Raw genomic sequence first — 21,783 nt, 5'->3', positions numbered from 1 at the left:
AGCATCAGGCCTGATTTGGGTTTGACTGCTGCATCAGTCTAGAGCTGGTGCAGGGATCAGGCCCAATCATCCTGCCGCTGCTACTCTCTGGCTGCTGGGAGGTGCTGTGCCGCGGATGCAATGGTGGTTCTGCTGCTCTGCAAAGCCCCACCAGTGTGTGAATAGATGTTAATTGCACCCCACATGCTTACTGCAGCAGTTCAGGATTCTGGTGCTGGTACTGGCAATCGAAGAAGCACAAAAAAATATTCACATAATGATTTAATAACGGACTCCCTGAAATGGTGGCTAGCTAGATGAGGAAGGAGCAGTCAGTGAGCTTATCCAGACTCATCCTCATAGAGAACAACTATTAATCTGTATTTACCAGTTGTAGGGAGTTCCTACAATATCCTGTACACTTCTTTAAATCACAGGACACTGTGAACTCTCCCTCTTCTGCAATAGAATGTACACCCAGCGAGTTTGTACAAAAAGGGACAAGGGAACAAGGTTATTCCTACATCTGTTGGAATGGACAGGATCTTATCTGATTGTTGCTGGAGTAAGTCTTGTGGAAATAACCTACAATGATAAAATGCATTTGTGACACGCTGTGATAGAAAAACTTGTAGAGATGTAGAACCAGGAGCATGGCCATCTCGCGTGACTTGTTTTGAAGGGCACTGCAATCCCAATTTAGCATGTGTATATGTGCATAGGTATATACATAAGAAAATGCAGTTTACATCTCTTTTATTTAGGATATGTACATTTGTATCATGACTGGGCACAATAAATCCTGATCAAATATAAAAGAGTGCTCTCTCTCTCTGCAAAGTAATCTATTAGGGGCATGATTCTGCCAAAGAACCTTTAAATCTCATTGGCTTCAAAAGGGGGAGATTTTAAGTATATGTCTAAGACTCCCACAATACCCTTTGGGTTTTAAAGTGCTCTACTTGGATAAATCATGCTCAGTATTTTCAAACTGCACTTCTGAATGTGCAGCCTCAGTACAGTCTTAACAATGAATGTGCAGATTTCTCCAGGGTAATGCAAGGTGCAAATATTTAATTTCCAGTTCCAAGATCACAATCACATTCTATACACTTACAAAAATAATGTAAAGGTCATTTTTGCCAAGATCATTTTTGTGCCAAGTTATAAAACCCCAACAGGGAGCATCCTAGATGCTCTGACATATGCTCATAACAATCATGGTGTGAAAGGCGCCACTATAATGTGTATCCAAGAATGTTCCTTTGTGTGCCAATTTCAACATGATTAAAATGGGTAAAATATTGATACTGAAGACTACCTGTGGCCCTACATCTATATGCAAAGCATTACGATAAACAAAATAACTATTAGCTAAAATAGTGGTCACAAGAACATTCACATTTTAAGGTTGCTTTTTGATTCAGACACCACACTAAGTGTATTCAGAAGCTCAGGGTAAAAACAATCAACTCTGCTATCCACATGATTATGGCACATGAGATTGAACACCCAATAAGGCTTATGTCTCTTGAAAAAATGGCATAAGAAAAAAACATATGAAAATAATCATTATTCTATTAGTATGTTCATTTTATGGAAAAGGCTTTGAAAATATTCAATTGAGATAGTGATACAGCTTATTGGCCAAAATCATTTCCTCAGAAATAATGTACACAAATCAAAAACCAAACGCCTTGTCTGGGGAATAGGTAGGAAAGCATGGGTGGAGGAGGGCGTAGAAATATAAACAATGTCTCAGACTATGAATTATTCTGCTAATCCCAAGGGCTAGATTTACAAAATATCTGTCCAGTGTTTAAATTTTTAACCTTAAATTGAATACTGATTAGAACGTTTTTTAGAGAGGAGATCATAGACCAGTGAGAAATCAAACAACTGTCATGGAATATATTTTTTTTGCCAGTGGGGGGGGGGGAGCGACGGGGAAGGGAATAATTATATATAAAACTTTTAGCTGAGTTAATCAAGCAAAGTGAATCAATGATCTAAAAGAGTCAGTTACATAATCTAATTGCACATTGTAATTTCTCAATGAAACGTCTTACATTTTTCCTTAGATTTTATTGTATCTGTGCAGTTAAAGTTAGCCATTCCTAAGGCTGCCATCCTAAACTTGTTTACATAAATTCCATTGAATTCACTGGTATGTATTTTTGATCAATTCTTGTTATGGTATCTCATCTCTTTCCTTCAAACAGCACAAACTCCATAGCACAGACATAGTGAGGTTGCGTATATAGCATACATTTAAAGCACATTCTTCCCCAACCATCCAAAGAATCCTGAGAACTGTAATTTACCCGCCACAGCTACAGTTCCCAGCACCCTTAGCAAACTACAGTTCCCATTATTCGGGGGGGGGGGGGTTCTTTAAAATGTACAATGAGTAAGCAGCCTTTTCTGTGAAAGCTCAGTGGTTTAGAGCACAGCGTCACCCGCATCCCTTATCTGGCTTCTTCTTAAGAGGTAGTATAAGAACTTCTAAGACCAGCTATTCTATTAGCTAAAAGCATCTCTGTCTCAGCTTTAAGCATTAACCCACAACCAGTTCATTACTGAAGTGAACCTTGGTTTAGGACTTCCATATTCTTTCTAGAACTAAATGGAAATGAGAGGAAATGGTATCATCAGCATAATGTGAATGTCACACTGCACCCCAAATCTCTAGACATCCTTTCACAAGAGCTCATGTATATGTTATATAGCACTGGAAACAAAATGTGCTAGGTCCCTTAGTCTAAGCCCATGGGGTTGAGCAGCAGCTTCCCAGCACAACCTTCTAAGATCTGCTTTCCAGGAAGAACTAGAGTCATTATAAAACAGTGCATACAAGCCACATCCTGGGTGATTTAGATGAATATTAGATGGATATTATGGTCAATTACACTGAAAGTAACTCAGAGGGCAAAAAGAATCAGGAGGGACCATCTTCCCTAGGTGAGTTCCCATGGAAGATCATGCACAAGGGAAAGCAATGTTATCTCAGTCTACAGGGTAGAAACTAGAAATTTGAAAAAAGGGAAAAGGCAGTCTATACAGTATGCAGAAGTATTGCTAGGAGAAAATATGTACTGTACATAAAGTTATCATACACTGTTTTGCTATGACATTCCTTTAACAACTAACACTGGAAAATTAACATAATAGGCCATCTTCCACCAAAAGGAAGGGAAACATTGTATCTTGTATAGTTACGTGTTATTTATATTTTAAACAAATTCCAATTGTATTACTAATGGTAAACAGAAACAGTGTTTTCTGCCCCAAAGCCTAAAGTTGTTTGCTTGCACAGGACATTACTACACACAGTGAAGAGTGCTCTTCCTGACTTAGATGAATCACACTTCTTTGATTTCTTAGGTCTAGTAATTTAAAATTGAACTAGAGTGAAGTTATAATGGTGTTTGTATGAAATTTTCTTCCAGGCCACAAGTATGCATCTAGTATACTGACTTGTTGTCCATGAATTTAATGCTGACGGCTATGAGCTTGTGGATTTCTTCAGTCACATCCTGCCCTGTCAGGTTTTGTAAGAGTCTAGTCACTGGGTATTAACTACTGGAATTGTACTGGACATCACATGAGGCACAATATATTGTAAACAGAAATTCTTTCTTGTTATTTTAATTACATATGTGCAGTGCCCCTAGACTAAACGTCTTGGAAGCCACGGGCTTCATGAAAACTTTAAGAAGCAATTGCCAGATCACATAGCTAGCCTTCCACCAAAGCAGATTTTCTGATTACTATGAAGCATTTTGCACTAATATTAATATTTTAAAACACACGACCACGCTAACTTGACTTAGTTAATGTTTTCAGTGAAAACTCACTGGTTTACTGAGTGAGATTAGAAGCTGCTGCTTCCATTTTTAAAGTTTGGTACACATGCATCCAATCTAAACAGTATTTAATTTTCAAGGTTTATTGTGAGCATCTGTCCTTATAAAAAGAATTTCTTCATAGATTAATAGAAAATACTGTTGCACTTGGGTACTGCTTAAAAAGTGCTTACCATATACATTTTACAGGTAACTGTGAGAACAGAAGGCTGGACTAGATAGGCTCTTCTTATGTTCTTAGCAAACTACTAAGGAGCTGGAATGAGGGAAGGATAATATCTGATGATTGTTAGGAAGTCATTTACTTCTAGAATAGAGCCATACAGTGGAAAGACTAGGTCCTATTTACATGTAATGGAAAGCCATGGTCAGAAACATACAATGGTTTACCACAAATGAGCAGTATGCTAGTACACACTGTGCAAATCACTGCACTGCTCCTACCTTTGCCGTCCAGGAGGAAACAAACCATAGAGTTAAGTGTGAAGAAATGCCTGTGGTTTGTTTCTTCAAAGAAACCACAAGCACTAGGCCAATAACAAACCTGGGCTTGTTGGTTTGGTCTGCAGCCCCTCGGCTTGGCAAAGGGATGAACAGGATGGGCATTACTCGGGAAGTGTGCACCAGCACACTGCTTGTGCATGATAAGTCACAGTTTATTTCAAACTGGCTTACCGTGACGTGTAACTGGACAATTGACTGGAGAGAAAAGAACAGCACAATAATGCATTATCCTTCCTCAGAACCCCATTTTATATCAGAAGAGTCATGTTTGCACCCACAAATGGCAGAGGCACAATAGCTCCCAGTGGCTGCCTGACATCAGCTTACAAAGCAAATGCAACCACTGCGACTTTCTCTTAGAAATGATGTCTAGATGGCTATAAGAGAATATGGAAATATGCCTATTATAGTTTAAAAATAGAAGCTTGAAGTTAAAGAACTGGTTTGTAAATTCAAATGAATGTGAATGTTAGCATTCCTCCAGCTACTTTGTGGTCTTCATTAGCTCTCAGAGCTGCAAAATGCTATAGCGTCAGCAGAAGCCGCAATAATCTTTGAAGCCAACTAAAATGCTGAAGACTGGAAAGAAAAAAGTGCACTTATTGAAAGCCTTGTATGGACCAACAGGCCTTTACAAATCCTGGCCAAAGACCTGCTCTCTTAGGGCCAAAATACATGTTACACCAGGCATCCCCAAACTTCGGCCCTCCAGATGTTTTGGCCTACAACTCCCATGATCCCTAGCTAGCAGGACCAGTGGTCGGGGAAGATGGGAGTTGTAGTCCAAAACATCTGGAGGGCCGAAGTTTGGGGATGCCTGTGTTACACGAAATGCTCAGCTTGCAACTATGTAGGGGGTATTTGTAAGATTAATTCAGGGCACGAGCATGGGATAGGGATTTTCATCTGAACAGCAGCATGTGAGGAGGTAAGGGCTTAACTTCTCCCTGCCCAGCTGTGATCCCAAGAAAATTCCCACCCCAGATTTAGTGGGGAAACCTCCTTAGTAAAAAATTTCCACTGGGGTAGCAGGCAGGGGAAGGGTTATACATCTCAATGTGCTCCATACTGATGAAAATTATCCTGTCTTTTAACTGTAACAGAAACCAACCCACTATGCATTTTGGGTTACGTCTAAATTTGACCATGAATTGAATGAATTGAGTAAGACAACCAAATCTCTTATAAGCTTGGTTCTTTAAACTAGTGTGTTTGCAAAGTGTGGTATGCAGATGGGGATACATGAAATGGTTTCAAATGGTATTATTAAAACTAAATTCTCACAAGAAGGGATCTCAGTTAATATAGAGGTATACAGGCACTTATTATCAAATTTCCAGAAAACCACAACTTACCCTATAAAAAGCAGTTGTTAGTGGCAGCAGTGCTGCAGCAATGTTGTATTCTTCTGACGTTGAACAATCCTTTAAGTTGAAACAAAAAGAGAGGAAATTAGAAAGTTATAATAATCAGCTTGCATTTTCAACTGTAATTGTTAGGATTACCCACAGAGAGCTTTGAAGACCAGAAAGAAACCTACTTAAACATGATAGAAGCAAGTGTAGCCTTCTGATAGTTCTTTTAAAAAACCCTGAAACAATCTGGAAAACAGAAAAAAACTTCCATCTGAGATGTCTATTTACATCTAACCAATCCTTTTGGTACCTGTCTTATAATAAAGCCTCTTTACACCCCAGATTGCATCAGTGATAGTCAGGTACAGTGTGGTCAGTATATTTGTATGAGTGCGCCAGGTAGCTCAGTTGGTTTGGAGCGTGGTGCTGATGCTGCCAATGTTGTGGGTTCAACCCCCTTATGGGCCACCTGCATATTCCTGCACTGCAGGGGGTTAGACTAGATGACCCACAGGGTCCCTTCCAACTCTACAGTTCTATGATTCTTTGAACTTTATGCCTGTGTTGGAAAGTATCTGAGTTCAGAGAAAGCACCTTAGGAAACAGCCCATGTCATTTAAACAGCAAGAGACCATTTTAAAAAATAGCCTTTTTGTGTAACTTGGGGATACTGATCAGATTTCATCAAGCAGAATGAATGGAGGAATTGTAGAGCTCTGGATTACAGATTGCAAAAGAAAAAGTAAGGCACCCTGTCACATATTGCCAGACAAATCCAAGAAGGACATAAGTTGACATGAAGTCACACTTCCCTCTGCATAAAATAGAAGTACTATGTTAAATTGTAATAAATAGAACATACTATATTGGTTTGTGGAATTTCTTTTGAATATGGAATCCAAGTTTCATTGACAATAGTATGTTTTTTAAATGCAGATGATGGTAAATAATAAAACTAAGATTCTAAAATCCAGGATTCACAAACATACTTCCTGCAATGATTTCTTCCCCACCCATCTGCAATCCCGGAGACTAGATACAAGCATTAGCCATAGGCTGTTTAACAATAATTGCCACCGTTGTGATGGTTGGGGGCAGGGGAAACATTTCCTATCTGGAGCTAAAAGTCCATGACACTGTGCTCTCTATAGCATGGTCTATAGCTGTTGTGATGGCTCCAACCAGCAGTGTTTCAATGGTTTCCCCTGGCCCCCAGTAATGTTTCAGATTTTCTTCCTCTTGAGCTGCATTAGCACTACTGCAGATTTATAGATTCTGCACGTACTTTCCTTATGGTTCTGAAAATTCATTCAGATTTTGTGTGTATTTTTAGTTTAATTTAGTTTTCACAAGACATCAGTACATTTAAATAAATGACAAAAACTACACAAGCAACAATGTAAAGAGCACTGGAAAGCTAAATTTAGAATATTTGTTCGGATTGTAACCATTTGATTTCAATCTCTGTAAACATTTCAAAAAGTTAACTGAGCTGCCAAGAATGCAACTCAGGTTTTTCCAAAGTGAGTATAAATCAAGCGATTGCAAACCAAATTAAAATCAACCCACAACTGCAATAAAAAGAAGCAGATGGTTATTTATGCATTTTAGGGTTTAAATATGTATGTGTATATTTATTGTTGCCCTTAATAATTTATACCACTATTTTCTTAGCAGCAATTAATCTACTTGGAAAGTTAATACTGGAACCTGAAAGGACCAAGAGGCGTCAGGAATGATGAGAACAAGGAAATAAAAGGGATTTTAAAATAATAATAATAATAATAATAGAGCAAGAGGAAAAAGAAAGTTTATGCTAGAAAAAGATTTACTATTCAGTATGCTTAAGTGTGCTGCTCTGGTTCACCAGAAGCGGCTTTGACATGACCTGGAAGCTGTACGCCGGCTCCCTCAGCCAATAACGCGAGATGAGCGCCGCAACCCCAGAGTCAGTCATAACTGGACGTAATGGTCAGGGGTCCCTTTACCTTTACCGTGGGTGGGGTGAGTGGGAGCAGGGTCAACAATATATATGTATTCAAGGCTGATTGTGACCTCTTTCTCTTGCTCATCAAGTTGGCCTCTACATGCCTGAGTGATTGCCACCTGGTTATACTGCACTGTTGCAATTTGTCATGTTAAGGAATGTGAAGGCAGTCCTGTTTAGGGAAGTTTTTAATGTTTGATATTTTATCAAGTTTTTACTATTCTGCTGGGAGCTGCACAGAGCAGCTGGGGAAACCCAGTCAGATGGGCGGGGTATAAATTATTACTACTACTACTACTACTATTATTGAGTACAAACCATGGAGAGGGGTGGGCAGAGAGATTGAACAAATCAGTGAGCAGGAGAGATGAGAAAGATTAGTTGTTCCTTTGTTTCTCTTTTGCTGTAGCCATTTTAGGAAAAAACCATAGCAGGAGATGGAATTAGAAATGGTACCATAGAAAATAATGAAAATTATCAGCTTATTATGCGAACACTCACCTAACAAACAATTTCCTAGGAACCCATTGTGCTTCGTAAGCAGCACCTGTGTGTATAGTTTACTATACTATACATTTACTAAAGTGAATCATTATTTTCTCCATTAAAACATTATCTGATGTCTTTCCTACTAATTTGTCAGGGTTTTCCCCAGTTATCCTGTTTCTGGTGCATTTCCCAGCACAAAAATGGTTCCGCAAGAGCCAGGCATTCATAGGTTTGAGTGAATTCAAGATGGAAGGGGGGAAATGAGGGTTGAATGCAATTTTTCATTAGTCAGACTTGGAGACAATTAGTTCTACTGCAACCCAAAACAAATTTTACCTAGATTTACTCTCAATAGTGTTAAGTTTTGGCAATAGAAAACATCTGTCTTGAGCAGCTCTACAGTACTTTAGAACTAGCAGCGGTCAAAATAAGTGACGACACTGCAACACATATTGATAGAGTAAGATTCATTGTTCCTTCATTCTTCTCTTACAATAGAAGAAGAAGAAAAAGCTCAACCATCACAGAAGAGTGATTTCCTACATTTCACATCAGTATTGTCACTTATTGTAACAAAAAACTATTAAACCTAAGGGCTCATGTTCTTCACTTCCCCCCCTTAAGACAATGATAAAATACAAGAATGACAGCCCCTATGTTTCTGCACATCTGAGTTTCTTTAGCAAAAATGCCATGCATGTTTCTGAAAACTGTCATGAGGCCCATAGCAATAAAGTTCAGCATACTCAGGCTGTAATCTTCTCCCAAGGAAATGGTTGGGATGCCAAGATGCCTTTTGACTTTTATTTCACAGCAGGACTTCATTCGCTGCAACTCTGTCCAAACCTTAAACTACAACATCTGTGATATACTGGCCCACAACAGAATTTGTAGAACTATTCTACAAATAGTTTTTAAATTAAGCAGTGGGATGCTTTATAACAAATGACAAACTAGGAAGACAAAAAATATCAATAGACGCTGAGCATTACTGCTGCTCCAGAGGATAGGAACCAAATCAACGGATTCAAATTACAAGAAAGGGGATTCCGAATAAGCATTAGGAAGAACTTTCTGATGGTGAGAGCTGTTCTGACAATGGAATAGACTACCTTAGAAGATGGTGGCCTGGAAAAACACATTTACCCCAAGATTAGGAATATAAGCAAGAAAATGGTATATGCAGCAAGTGTGCTTCCACCGTGGGCTCATCACTAACACTATGGACACATCTTCAATTCTCAAGTGGTGTGATATTTCCCTTTCACCTGAAATGGTAGGATATTTCTCCCTCATCCAGGTTTTGCTTAAGAACTGGATTCTTTCTTTTTTAAGGAAATTGATTCCAGATGAAACAAAAATTTAGGAAAATGAAAATAAAAGTGATAGGCAGCTGAAAAATGTCTGTTGTAGAAGGCCTAAACATAGCATTCTGTGCTGTTAGGAGAAAAACTAGGCAGATGTTAAGTGGTTCTTTTTATTTATTAATTAAACTAACATGCCTATATGAAATATACTGTATAGAGCACAACACCTGACCTTTAAATGTCTACAACTCACACATTTCAAATGAATTTATTTCCATATCAGCCTGGTAGATGGCACCTGCAAGCTTTCATTAACTTATATGCTAGTTAGACATATGATTCTCTGAAACTCATTAACCTGTTCAATTGGACTCCACATTAGTGGAACAATTTTTCTTCTTCATTTTATCTGATCTCCCAATACAACATACTCAGGATCCATTATTTTCCCATACATTCCTTGTTGGGTTAATATTTTGAAAGTGTACAAGCCTACAATATAAACCTAGAGTGATTTAATTGTCATAGTTTCCTTCTCTACATTGTACTTTTGAAAGGAATCTAGGAATGTTTAAGAATTACCAGCTACTGTTCCCAGGAATCCCAAGGGAAAGCCAGAACAGTTAAAAAGATATCCTACTTAGCAGTGCTATTTTGCAAGTATGATAATGCTACAATGGAGTACAGTATATAATAAAATATAATAATTTATTTTATAAAATTTATATGCTGCTTGATTATAGAAAAAACCTCAAACCTAAACAGATGACACCAGACACAGTAGGATTGGGGGCATGTGGGTTATGGCTTTCATAATCAATTATTTGCAATATACTGCAGGCTTCAGTTACTTTAGATCGTACTGTATTCCAGTTGATCAAAACCACATGGTGCAAATGCCTTCAGAATCTCATTCTCACCCTGATATGCAAGGTATAGAAAAACAGGGTACATCTGCCTTCACTGGTTCCCAATGACTGTGTTACAGTGGAACATTATGATAGTAGCAACATGCAAAACGACAATGCAGCAATACTCTTCATAAGCTGACAGGCAACTATGCTAAGGTTAGGGGGCAGGGGTGGCCCAAGGCATTTTGGCACCCATAGCTGCCAAGTCTCCCGTATTCCCTGGGAAACCCCCGTTTTTCCAGCTGTCCCCAGCTGAAAAAACGGATTTTGTTTCCCCCCGGTTTATTCTGGCGCAACGGCCATTTTGGAACTGGGCGGAGCATGCTCAGAAGCGACTTTTGATGCTGCTTTGCCCAGTTCCAAAATGGCTGCAGCGTGACTTCTGGTGCGGTGGCCATTTTGGAACAGGGCAGAGCAGCATCAAAAGTAGCTTCTGAGCATGCTCCGCCCAGTTCCAAAATGGCGGCAGCGCTACTTCCGGTCTGCTACTTCCAGTCCAGTCCCTTATTTCTCAGGCCGGAGCTTGGCAGCTATGTTGGCACCTGAGGTGAAACATCCCACTTCTGCCTCCACAATTGGGGGGGGGGGATAAGGTATTGTCCTCAAGGGCTGCTGGGTGTTGGGGGAGATCACTCCCTGAAGCCCAGCAGCAAAGCTGGGTTGCGGAAAGTCTCCCCTCTGGCTGAACCAGCAGGAGTGGAGGCGTTTGCAGAGGCTTGCTGCCAGTCCCTCTCTGCCCCTAGAGGCCAGGGATACCAGCAGCAAAGCTGGGTGGCAGAACCTCTTGAGGCGGCTGCTTCATCCCACAAATATAGTAATGTGAAAGTAATTTGAAAAGCACTAATAAATCATGACATATGCAGTATGAATATTTATGCCTCCAGCAACCTAAACTGATCAATTGTTAATGTTCTTATACATTTACTAAGAAAATGTATAGAAAAAATAATAATGTTTCCAAAGAGAATTAAAGTAGTAATGGTGGATATTAAATCTGCCATGTGTGTTATCTGGATGACTAGCAATGAAATCTCAGTAAGCAGCACGTAGCAAGCACATTAAACAAAGCTTAATTAGAAGATCAGGGCTTCAAGTAATTTGAACAATTTGCTTGGTCATTGCTCTGAATCATCTCAGCCATCAGTCACATATTCTTGCATCAATTGAGCTTAATCTCCAGATGACTTTAAAGTTTTACAGGCTGAAGCAAACACCGAGTTAAAACAAAAAGCAGGAATGTGAAACCCACATAACCCATGGGACAAGCAGAATCAGATTAGCACGTAACAGGCATCTCTGTGTTTAAATTACTCTTTTTAAAATAGTCAACTCAAGATAGGGAATAATTCCTTTGATTTTTCTTTTTCTTTTTGATCCTGTCTTGAAGCTACACCTCCAGCATTCAGCCTTACATGCCCATCTTCTCAGTTTGTACCTCACTCTCAATTGTGCTCAGTGAAGTCAGAATGAAAGCAGCCCTCTGCTCCAGGGGATACAACCCTTTGGCCTATGGGATCACATTTTGCTCCAGTCCTTATTGCATGCACATCTACAAAGCATGCAATTTCATTTAACCTCTGAGGAGGCTATTAATACTGCTTCCACTAGCAAGTCCAGAATCTGAAGATAAGGAAAAAAACAAAGAAAAATTGTGGCACAATGGTAGGGTTGCCATACGTTTGGATGTTCCTGGACACATCTGGAATACTGCAGTCGGCAGCAGTGCCTGGGTGAAAATCCGGGTGTATGGCAGCCCATGTTGGCAGTGTTGTTTTTCCATTAAAAAAAAAGCTTAGTAACTTAACCAAATTTTCACTGTTTGAAATATGGCAACCCTACACAATGGCAATTATAGAACAAACATCACTCTTCCATAGGATCACAGGGGATGCACAATGAATTTATTTAGCTCCCACTGCAAGACACAGTTTTCTTTATGAAAATCCCCACTGCTCTGAAGCTACCGCTGCTATTGTGACCACTAGTATGAGTAATTCTATAAATATGTGTCACTGTGAGGAGCAGTGAACTGAATGTTACAATACAATAACCTCCCTTTGGAAATACATAAAATCTTGTACATGTGCGTGTTAGGAAGTGAATCAAGAAAGATGCGTCTTATATTACATGAAATCTTCCTAAAACTTTATAGCTATTTCCATTTGCCAGAGGATATGACATTGTAGAAAAGTACATAAACAATTCCCATAACTAGATTCTGCAACAATTTAGTCAATGTAGTAAAACTGCTTGCCATAAAAAGAAAGGGGGAAAACCCCTGCTCTGTCACAAGAGAACAACAACAAAAAAGGTAATCATGAAAAGCCCCTTGCAAAAGGAGGATCGTTTTTACATCTAGCACAATTTAGAAATACCATCTCTGGGCTTTCTGAATTCCCCAAGCTGTTATGCAGGGCTAAATTTCTAACTCTTAAATAAAAACCATAGGAACTATGGAGAATATGAATTTAAGAATGCATTGCTGGCACAAAAACATGCAAATTGGCAAGATGATAAAAAATACTTAAGAACATAAAGCTATAGAGAAAACAAAGTAACTTCAAAGAAACAGCATCTCTGTTTTATCCAGGTATAATTCTAATAAAAAATTGTGCAAAAGACAGGAGGAAGAGGCAAGAATAAACACACTGCATTTTTCTATTTGGCATCCGTCTGTCTTGAGAGATAATTGAGTGCACCTATGGGAGTGAAGTCAAACTGCTGCATTAGCAGCACTGTAGAGACTTTTCTGCCCCCCACTTCCCTCTACAGCATGTGCAGAAATTGCCTTCTTAAACCCACTATTGGCCTCATCCACTCAATCTGCTGGAGCTTGTCTTCACATGCAGGGGAAGAAGTCCTGACTCACTGAGGGTTTAAGATGCATTGGCTACATGTACGTACCTAGTTTAGCTGGCTGGTTGAAGCTGTTCCCAGGCTGTGGCTGCTGTCACATCCCGACAGCCTCTAGGAGCCACAGGTGAGAGCTGAGTGCAGGGTGGAAACCAAAGGTGGACAAACTACCCCAGAAGGAGCATTGCCTGTCCCCCACCAGGATTGAATTGGATAGTAATGAACAGACAACTAAGCAGAGCGCACACAGTTCTTTCACCAGAGCCATTAAAGTAAAGTAGCACTTTAGGCTGTGATAAAATTGTAGTCACACCCTCTGAAGTTATTGATCAGGTTTTTCATTTATGTTAACCATTACCCACACAACTTTGGCAATATATGTCAAACCCCAGAGGAAGACAAATGCTTTCTGGAACAGTTTAAAAAACTGGATGATGCAGACAGCCAAACAGATAACCCTATTGTAATACTGACTTCGGAAAGTTTCCATGCTAGTTTAGATTGTGGCAGTATGAAGAAGATAAGTAGCTTTGCACAGCTGCATTATATTATAAATAATTGCTGGACTCCTGATCTACCTGATTGTATTTTTTTGTAATGTCTCTTTTATAATCCCCAGCCCTGCCCCAGATAGACGTTTTCCCCCTAAAATGTGTATATTTAAACAGCTTATTACCTCCCCCCCTCAAAAAAAAGATTAGTTGGATTTGCTTGTTTTTAGCCTGGTACATCATTATTCTTCTGTTTTAAGGATCTTATATCTGATATAATAAATGCATACTTTGTTCAGGTTGAACCAACTAATTTATAAACTTACACATTGAACACAATACTTGAAATGGTTTTAGAAAACTGAAGAGTTAATGTAACTCAAAATCACATAACTTCAGAAGATTACCAGTTAGGAAACTATATTTGCAACAGAACCATATAGCAAACAGGAAGCTGGGGCAATTACTTTTTGCAATTTTTGCCTCCCTTGCAGAAATAAATTGCATTTCATATTTCATTCATTGCTGTTAGTCTGAACTTTTCTTATGAACTTGACCTGCCATCAATATATCCTTTGCCCAGTTCCCTACTCATAGCTCGCCCCCCTTTGGTTCCTGCCTTTGGAATGTCTGATTTATCTTGCATACACTTTTCATAAAATATACATCATCTCTCTCTCCTCCTTGTTCCAACTTCTTGCACTTACAAAATTGTGGTTCAATTGCTCCAGTTCTGCCTCTTAAGTACAGATGTATGGATTCCTCCAATTCGATTTTGTTTCTATTCAACTTCTGTATTATGCCCTGGGGTTGTGCTCTAGGTGCCTTCCAACAGGACAGGAGCATTTCAGAACATTGATAACAGATTTTGCGTTGGTGCAAAAATATAAATACAAAATACCTACTTCCCTCAAAGACAGAAACAATTTCCCAAAGGAATGAACATTTAAGTTGCATTTCTCTAGATGTGTTCTGAAGCAGAGTTAAAACAAAAGATGGTACCTCACTTCCACTGAAAATCATGCTTATTCTGTTGAAAAGAGGGGGGGGGGACTGCTTCCTCCAGAATATACATATTTTCCTCTTTTGATCTGTTTATTTATTTAGATTAAAAAATTGTATTTATTGCATTATATATAGCACCAAAAACAAGCATTTGCATGCAATACAAGAGCATAATTAATATAATTAGCTAGTTCACATAATAAGCACATTAGGCCAATCAAATTAAGCTAAATCAATTAGGCTAGTGCCAATTGGACCTTCCTCCCATTAGGAACAGCAGGTAAAGGTAAAGGTAAACCATTAGGTCCAGTTGTGACCCACTCTGGGGTTGTGGCGCTCATCTCGCGTTATTGGCTGAGGGAGCCGGCGTACAGCTTCCGGGTCATGTGGCCAGCATGACAAAGCTGCTTCTGGCAAACCAGAGCAGCACACGGAAACGCCGTTTACCTTCCCGCCAGAGCGGTACCTATTTATCTACTTGCACTTTGACGTGCTTTCGAACTGCTAGGTTGGCAGGAGCTGGGACCAAGCAACGGGAGCTCACCCCATCACAGGGATTCAAACTGCCAACCTTTTGATCAGTAGGCCCTAGGCTCTTGTGGTTTAACCCACAGCGCCACCCGCATCCCTTAGGAACAGCAGGTACAGAGCAGCAATCTTATTGGGATAATGGCAAACTCAAAGGATTAAAGTCCCCTTCTACCCATGCCATGGTCTTAACCTGGCTTTCCTCGCCATATTTTCCCTCCGTCCCTACATGACAAACATCACACGGCCCTGAGAAACAGCACACTTGGCAGAAATACTAATCAACCAATAAAAAGTTGGGGGGCTTATTAGTGACATTGATTTTAGTTTAATTTATGAATATCAAACATGCACTTTAATCTTGGATTCAGAGTCTAGGGAGACACACAATAGATTGCTTTTTTTTTTTAAACAGAATAATACATACTCCATGACTTTTCTCCTGTCAACACTATCATCACAGTTGACAGACATGTTGCAGAAGCCAATTCTATATGTTTTTTTTTTATAAATTTCTATATAAAGAAAACATTTCATTCTTTATTGACATTTTTAAGCTTATCTAGAAGGAGAAGAAAAGTTTGGCATTTAAAAATAATCTTTATAAAGAAAACATTTCATTCTTTATTAACATTCCACATTTAAACTGAGATTTGCATGCTGCTTCAAGTGTAAGTGATACGAGTAACACACACACTTTTACTTTATATGGAGAGCAGGAATTCATTGCTATTTAATTATTAATAGTAATATCTGCACAGATCATTTTCTTGTGTCTTGCCAATGTATATGATTTCCCACTTCCCACTGTGCCAAAGGCCTCAGGTAACCACTGCATCCATGTCTCCTCTTACTTACCCAACTACTATGCCCTCTCACTGTCACCATTTGTAGCTGGTGTAGGAGGAAGACTTGATAAGCAGAAGGGCAACAGTCCATGCACATCCTTCCCAGTCAATCCCCATTCCTCAGGTCACTTACAGCTTCAGCTGGAGTGAGAGGCTCAATTGGAGAGCTCTTGCAGTTGCCTAGTGTGATAGCTATTTCTATATCTATGGGCCTACACAGATAGCTTTTAAAAACCTAGAGCGAATTTACACCTCCTGGTACTCTATGGGAAAGTTAGAGGTGCTGGAAAAGCACCAACCATATTGTTTTATCAAGCTGTGATAGATAGTAAAATTTCATTTTAGTTTAACTTTATTTTTGCACGCTATATTCATTAAATGTATTAATTTCATAGGAAAGCAGTAGAAGTAGAAACTGTCTTATTACATGTGAAATTAAACCGACTGCCTTCCAAGGGCTTCGAAGCAAAAACCACAGCTTGAAAACAAATAATTGAAATAGCTTCTCAATGATTCTTGTACATTTTGCAGATTACGACATGGCCCAAATGGAGACGCCGTTTATAGCAGTTGTACACAAGTTTAACAAACAATATAAAATTATCTAAACCAAAAGGAATCTAATTAACATAAGTAAAACTAAATGTAGTATTTGTTGTTTGGCTTTGTTATAATGTATTTGTTTACATACAACTTTTTAGACAAACAGTAGTTAGGAACAACATACTAAAATAAGGAGATGTGCAATACTAAGAAAATCTAGCAAGAAATGTAATCACCTGCTTAGCTTAAATGCAAATGGCTACTTTAGGTATGTCCAATGTGCTCCTTGACCCTTCAAGACGACCAAGCACTAGTCCAAACCCATCTGGGCTAGTGGAACTGGCAATATGTTTCTTTAGATCCTGGCCTAAAGACTATGATATGGTTCCCTTCATAGAGTCACCAAGATCCTTTCAATTTGGAAATCCAGTTCCTTTTTATTAAACCACTGAGCACAACCACAGATAAAAATGTTTCACCAGCCTCTTCAATTCAGATGAAACCATGTTTTCCCCATACTTCTTGGTAATTTAAGAGTAGCTTTGGACAAGCCTGCTAGAGTGTGAAGCAATTCCTGTTCATCTAACTACCACCTCATCTGAAACTCAGTTTTCACATTTTCACCACTAGGAAGATGCTCAGGTTGTATCAACATTAGAAGGTGCTCTTATTTTTGTTTAGGTGAGGCAGAACATTTAAGGAAATCTAATTTTATAATTTTCTGCCACTGCTAAAAATAATGAAGTCCAGAGATGTGGATAATTTACCAACTCTTGGTATCTTTTTAAAGGAGAATTGATGGTGTATGGAAAAAACTCTCTAGATAGCAAGTAGCATTAGGCTAAAATCCAGGAGAGCAGACACAAACTGCTAATGAAACATGCTACTAGTCAAGAATGCTGATAGCTAAAGAAGGATGTTTTAACATAAGTTAGGACTGTTAATGGCTGGAAGTGCTAAAAAGACTTTTGCTACTTTTTATTTATTAAATTGCTCATTATAGAGTATGTTGTTACTATATTCCCAAGATACTTAGATTTATCTGTGAAAATGCTGCTGCAACTTACGTAACTGTTATTGGGTATCACTGACTTTAGATGCCCTTGGGGTCAGTTGTTTATTTTGATGGCATATGATTCAGGCTCTGTTCACAGAGTTTTAGCCTAAGGTGTTTGTACAGTTGAGCCTAGACTTAAATGAAAAGTTAGAAATTGTGTAATCCTTATTCCCATAAAAAATTATTCCCATCCCATAAAATAAAATGGAAGCGTATGTGAAGTGGTTGAATGGAGGACCGAGAGGCACAGAGTATATTAGATTCAAAGCCCCAGTTGTTCTTCAAACAAAGCATATTGTCAGCAAATCATTTTAACAGAAAAATAGTTAATGAATACTAGTGCTTATATGTGGACTGAAAACAATTAACTTTCAGCCATAATGTTTGGGCAGGATTCACTGAACCAGCCCTGTGAAGGACTTCTGCTTCTGCAATTGAGCTTTCCTTCTCCGCCTACATGCCCCACAAATTGACTCGAAGGCGGTCAGGAGAACCCCAGAATAGTGTGTGGTGGGAGGAGAGGGGGAATGATCTACCTGGCAAGCTGCAATGCTCACACAGAGGGAGCAATGGAGGAGAGGGCTGTGTTCTGCTCCCCACAATTGGTGGCAGCAATCTTTCTAAATACCAGTTGCTGGAAACCACAGGAGGGGGGGGGGAGTGCTCTTGTGCTCAAATCCTGCTTGCTAGTTTTCCACAGGCATCTAGCTGGCCTCTGTGAGAAGGATGCTGGATTAGATGGGCCATTGGCCTGATCCAGCAGGCTCTTCTTATGTTCTTAACAATTAGAAGAGTGCAACATTGAATTCCACCCTTTAGTCTCAAAATATCTTGTCAAGAAAAGGTACATAGACCTATGCATAATTGTTCTGCATATAGGGTATTTGATTCACAGTTATTTTTAAAAAATTCTCATAAATGTCTACCTCCTCATACTCAGCCAGGCAACGGAGGTTATCAGACAGAAAACATCAACAGAAATTCTGCTCATAACACACTGTGTATTTTATTTGCTATTCTTTCTGTAACTGGGGTTTGTTTTTTGGCAACATGGGAGAAACTGGTGAAATCCATAAATAGTGATTTAATCTAACTGAGCAATTTTAGCATCACATTAACTTTAATCCCTAGTTAATGCACAAAGAATGAAAATATGCTAACACATGACAAGGCATAGTAATATGATATATGCAAACATCTCAGGTGAAATGAGGCATGAGGTATGTCAAATTTTTCATTCAACAAGTCCTTCTGCTACAGTTATCCACAAAACAGTTTTATTGCTTGAACTATTCTGCTGAATGCATGACCATTTGAGAAGTTTGATTTATAAACAGCATAAAATGAAATTTCATTTATTCTCCTAAGAAACCAAAGTGATTGTTAGCTCTCAGACTGAATCCTTCTAGACAAAGCCTTCTTCCATTTTGTTTTTATTAAAAGTATTTTTATCCTTCCTTTCTATTGAAATATACTTAGGATGGTTAACAAAAGTAATTTAAAACCAACAGACTCTCATACCATATTTACAGAAATGACAAAATAAAAATGGGAAAAGGCAGAAAAAATACCTAACAGAATAAAAAACAGCACCCAAATCATACAAAAAGAAGTAGATGGTAAGTAACAACAACATACTATATTTCCAAAGAAAAAGGTGTTTGCTATCTGCTGGAGGGAAACTAGCAGGTCCCTGGGGAGACAGCAGTTCTAAAGACTGAGGACAATCACTGATTATGATGACCTGAGTACTGGGCAGCCTGCTTTTAGAGGAGGTGGTCCTTCAAACATCAACCCACATCTACAGGCTATCCTTGCCCATGTCCGGGAGATAAGAGCTCATTCTGGCAAAAACCAGATGAGACTAGAAACATGTTTCTAGAGTATACTACTTCAGAGTGCAGATAGGAATTCACATGGTTGAAAGACCCTCCATATCTCTGCACAAACAGAACCAGGTATTAGACAGAAAGATTTTATTCCTGGCATGATAGTTTTTATGCAAGGGGGTGTTCTCATACAAAAGAAGATACAGTTCTGTAAGTTCCAAAATGCATCCTGAAGCTGTGTAGGCCAGACACAGTTTTGCCACCTAATCTGCACTTTTGTGAGAAGTAGGCTTAAATGACTCTAATACAGATGTTCACCAGTCCTTGGCTATGAGCTTTTGCTAGTTCATAAAATTCTGAACTCAAACTGCAGGCTGCATTCTGATTTTAAATGCATCATGACTTTGAACTGTGCTCCATTTGATTGGCCTTCTATGATAGTTATGAGATTCTGTGAACATCACCTGAAACAAGTGAGCAGTATCAAGCATGGGCAGGCAATCCCCAGTAAGCCTGCAATACTTTGTCCTTTTTGCCTTGGAACATCTACGTTAAAACAGGCTAGGACAGCAATGATTACTCTTTGTTAAGTGTTTGCTGCCAGCATCAATCCTCTTAGAAGAAAGCACTTTCTTGGTTAACAGGTTCAGATGATATGCTAAGCCAAATCATGGCTTGGTTTAATAATGAAAAGGACAAGGGAAGAGCAAAGCAACAGTTAGTATAGTGTGACTTAGCATGATATGTAAAGTAGGCCTGTGTGTGATTCTTTACTCAGGAGTATTGTCATTATTATGATTTTTTTTAAAAAAAGTTCATATCAAAAGTTCTTAAAGTGCTTTCAAAATTCACTGCTGTTTGATTCAAGAGGAAATATTAAAACCTCATTATGAAACTTGCTACCCAACCACTGAAATATCTTTGCTGTGCATTATGCTTCAGCACTCATAATAATAACCTGGTTTTGCCATTTTAAATTGTTTGTGTATGTGCATGTGGCCAAACTAATAATAAGTCAGTTTATGAATAATGAGCACAATATTGTTCAATATAAATGAGACAATCTAATTAAGAGCAAATGAGGTTGAAGACACGGTATCTCTCACCTGCGAAGGGAGCCTGTTAATCGGTCGCCTTTTTCCTGTCCTTTGTGTTCTTGTGCAGTTTTTAGGGCTTGATGTTAGAATTTCTATCTATAGTACCTCAGGTATGTTACTGGATATGTAGGTAATCCCTATGTAGCCATTTTGTGGTATGATCTGTTATGGTAGAGGATGGGGTTCTAGCAAAAAACCAAAGGAAATCATGCAAATCTGGGCTCACCTCTGATCTCCAGCTCTGGATCAAATCTATTTTTCCAGAGATATTTTACTTATTATTCATAGATACTGAAGAGCAGAAATGTCTATAAAGAGTTTTGGCATTGGTCTTTTAATTGCCAACCTCCCTGCAGGCATCTTGAAAATTAATAAACAGTCATAATGAAACTGCACATTAAGGCAATGATCTTTGAACTACAGTACTATGCAAGAAGAAACCAAAGGACTCCCCTGGGTAAGAAGCATAGCATGAGCGGGAGGAGGTTTGGCAAAAGGAAAAACAGGGTTAGGCAGAACTTTGAATATTGTAGTTTTGCTTGTCTGATATTAATGTTGGTGTTTGTTTCATTTGGATTTACTGTTGTGGTGTTTCTGGGACGGGGTGGGCAAAATATGAAAATGAATAAATGAGAATAGCTTACAATTATATTATGAGAAAAATGAAATTGCATGTTGTGATTTATTTTGTTTAACTTGAATGTTGTCTTAACTTACATTTTGTTTAATTTGTGTTAAGGTCCTCTCTTTATCAAGTACTCCAGAGCTGGCTTTCTCCTACATGTTTTTGATTCAGTGCTTTATGTATTGTTAGTTCCTTTCCCATGTAAAGCATATTATACAGATATGGTACATTAATTTTTACAGCCCAAACACACTTTTCACTTTCCACATTCAAAGATTGATTTTGAAGGGGCTGTGAATCACAGTTTATTAGACACAGTCTTTTTACTGTATTATTATCCTGGTATAATAAAGTCAAGTGGTGGTCCCTAAATAAGACAAACATATCTGCTGGGCAATTTTTAAAAAAACTGTAAAATGCAATATTATATATGATTCTATACAAACATATATGTACTATGTATAACTGTGTTACTGTATATATTTTCAAATGACTTTTGTTGGGATCCT

The 21,783-nt window shown here is 38.7% G+C and overlaps 1 protein-coding gene across 4 annotated transcripts in view; it reads right to left on the bottom strand.

The window, feature by feature from the left end:
• SBF2 (SET binding factor 2) overlaps positions 1–21,783 on the bottom strand; it is a 217,628-nt gene that overhangs the window by 48,553 nt on the left and 147,292 nt on the right. For all 4 annotated transcript variants that reach the window (XM_035119334.2, XM_035119296.2, XM_035119305.2 and 1 more), the window contains one exon: positions 5,705–5,773. In XM_035119334.2, the coding sequence (XP_034975225.1) occupies positions 5,705–5,773 (69 nt within the window). The remainder of the gene's footprint in view (positions 1–5,704; positions 5,774–21,783) is intronic.

Source organism: Zootoca vivipara, chromosome 1 (genome assembly GCF_963506605.1).
Source record: "Zootoca vivipara chromosome 1, rZooViv1.1, whole genome shotgun sequence".
Taxonomy (NCBI): Eukaryota; Metazoa; Chordata; class Lepidosauria; order Squamata; family Lacertidae; genus Zootoca; species Zootoca vivipara.
The sequence above is the reverse complement of the archived record's forward strand: the minus strand, read 5'-3'. Positions and strand labels throughout refer to the sequence as shown.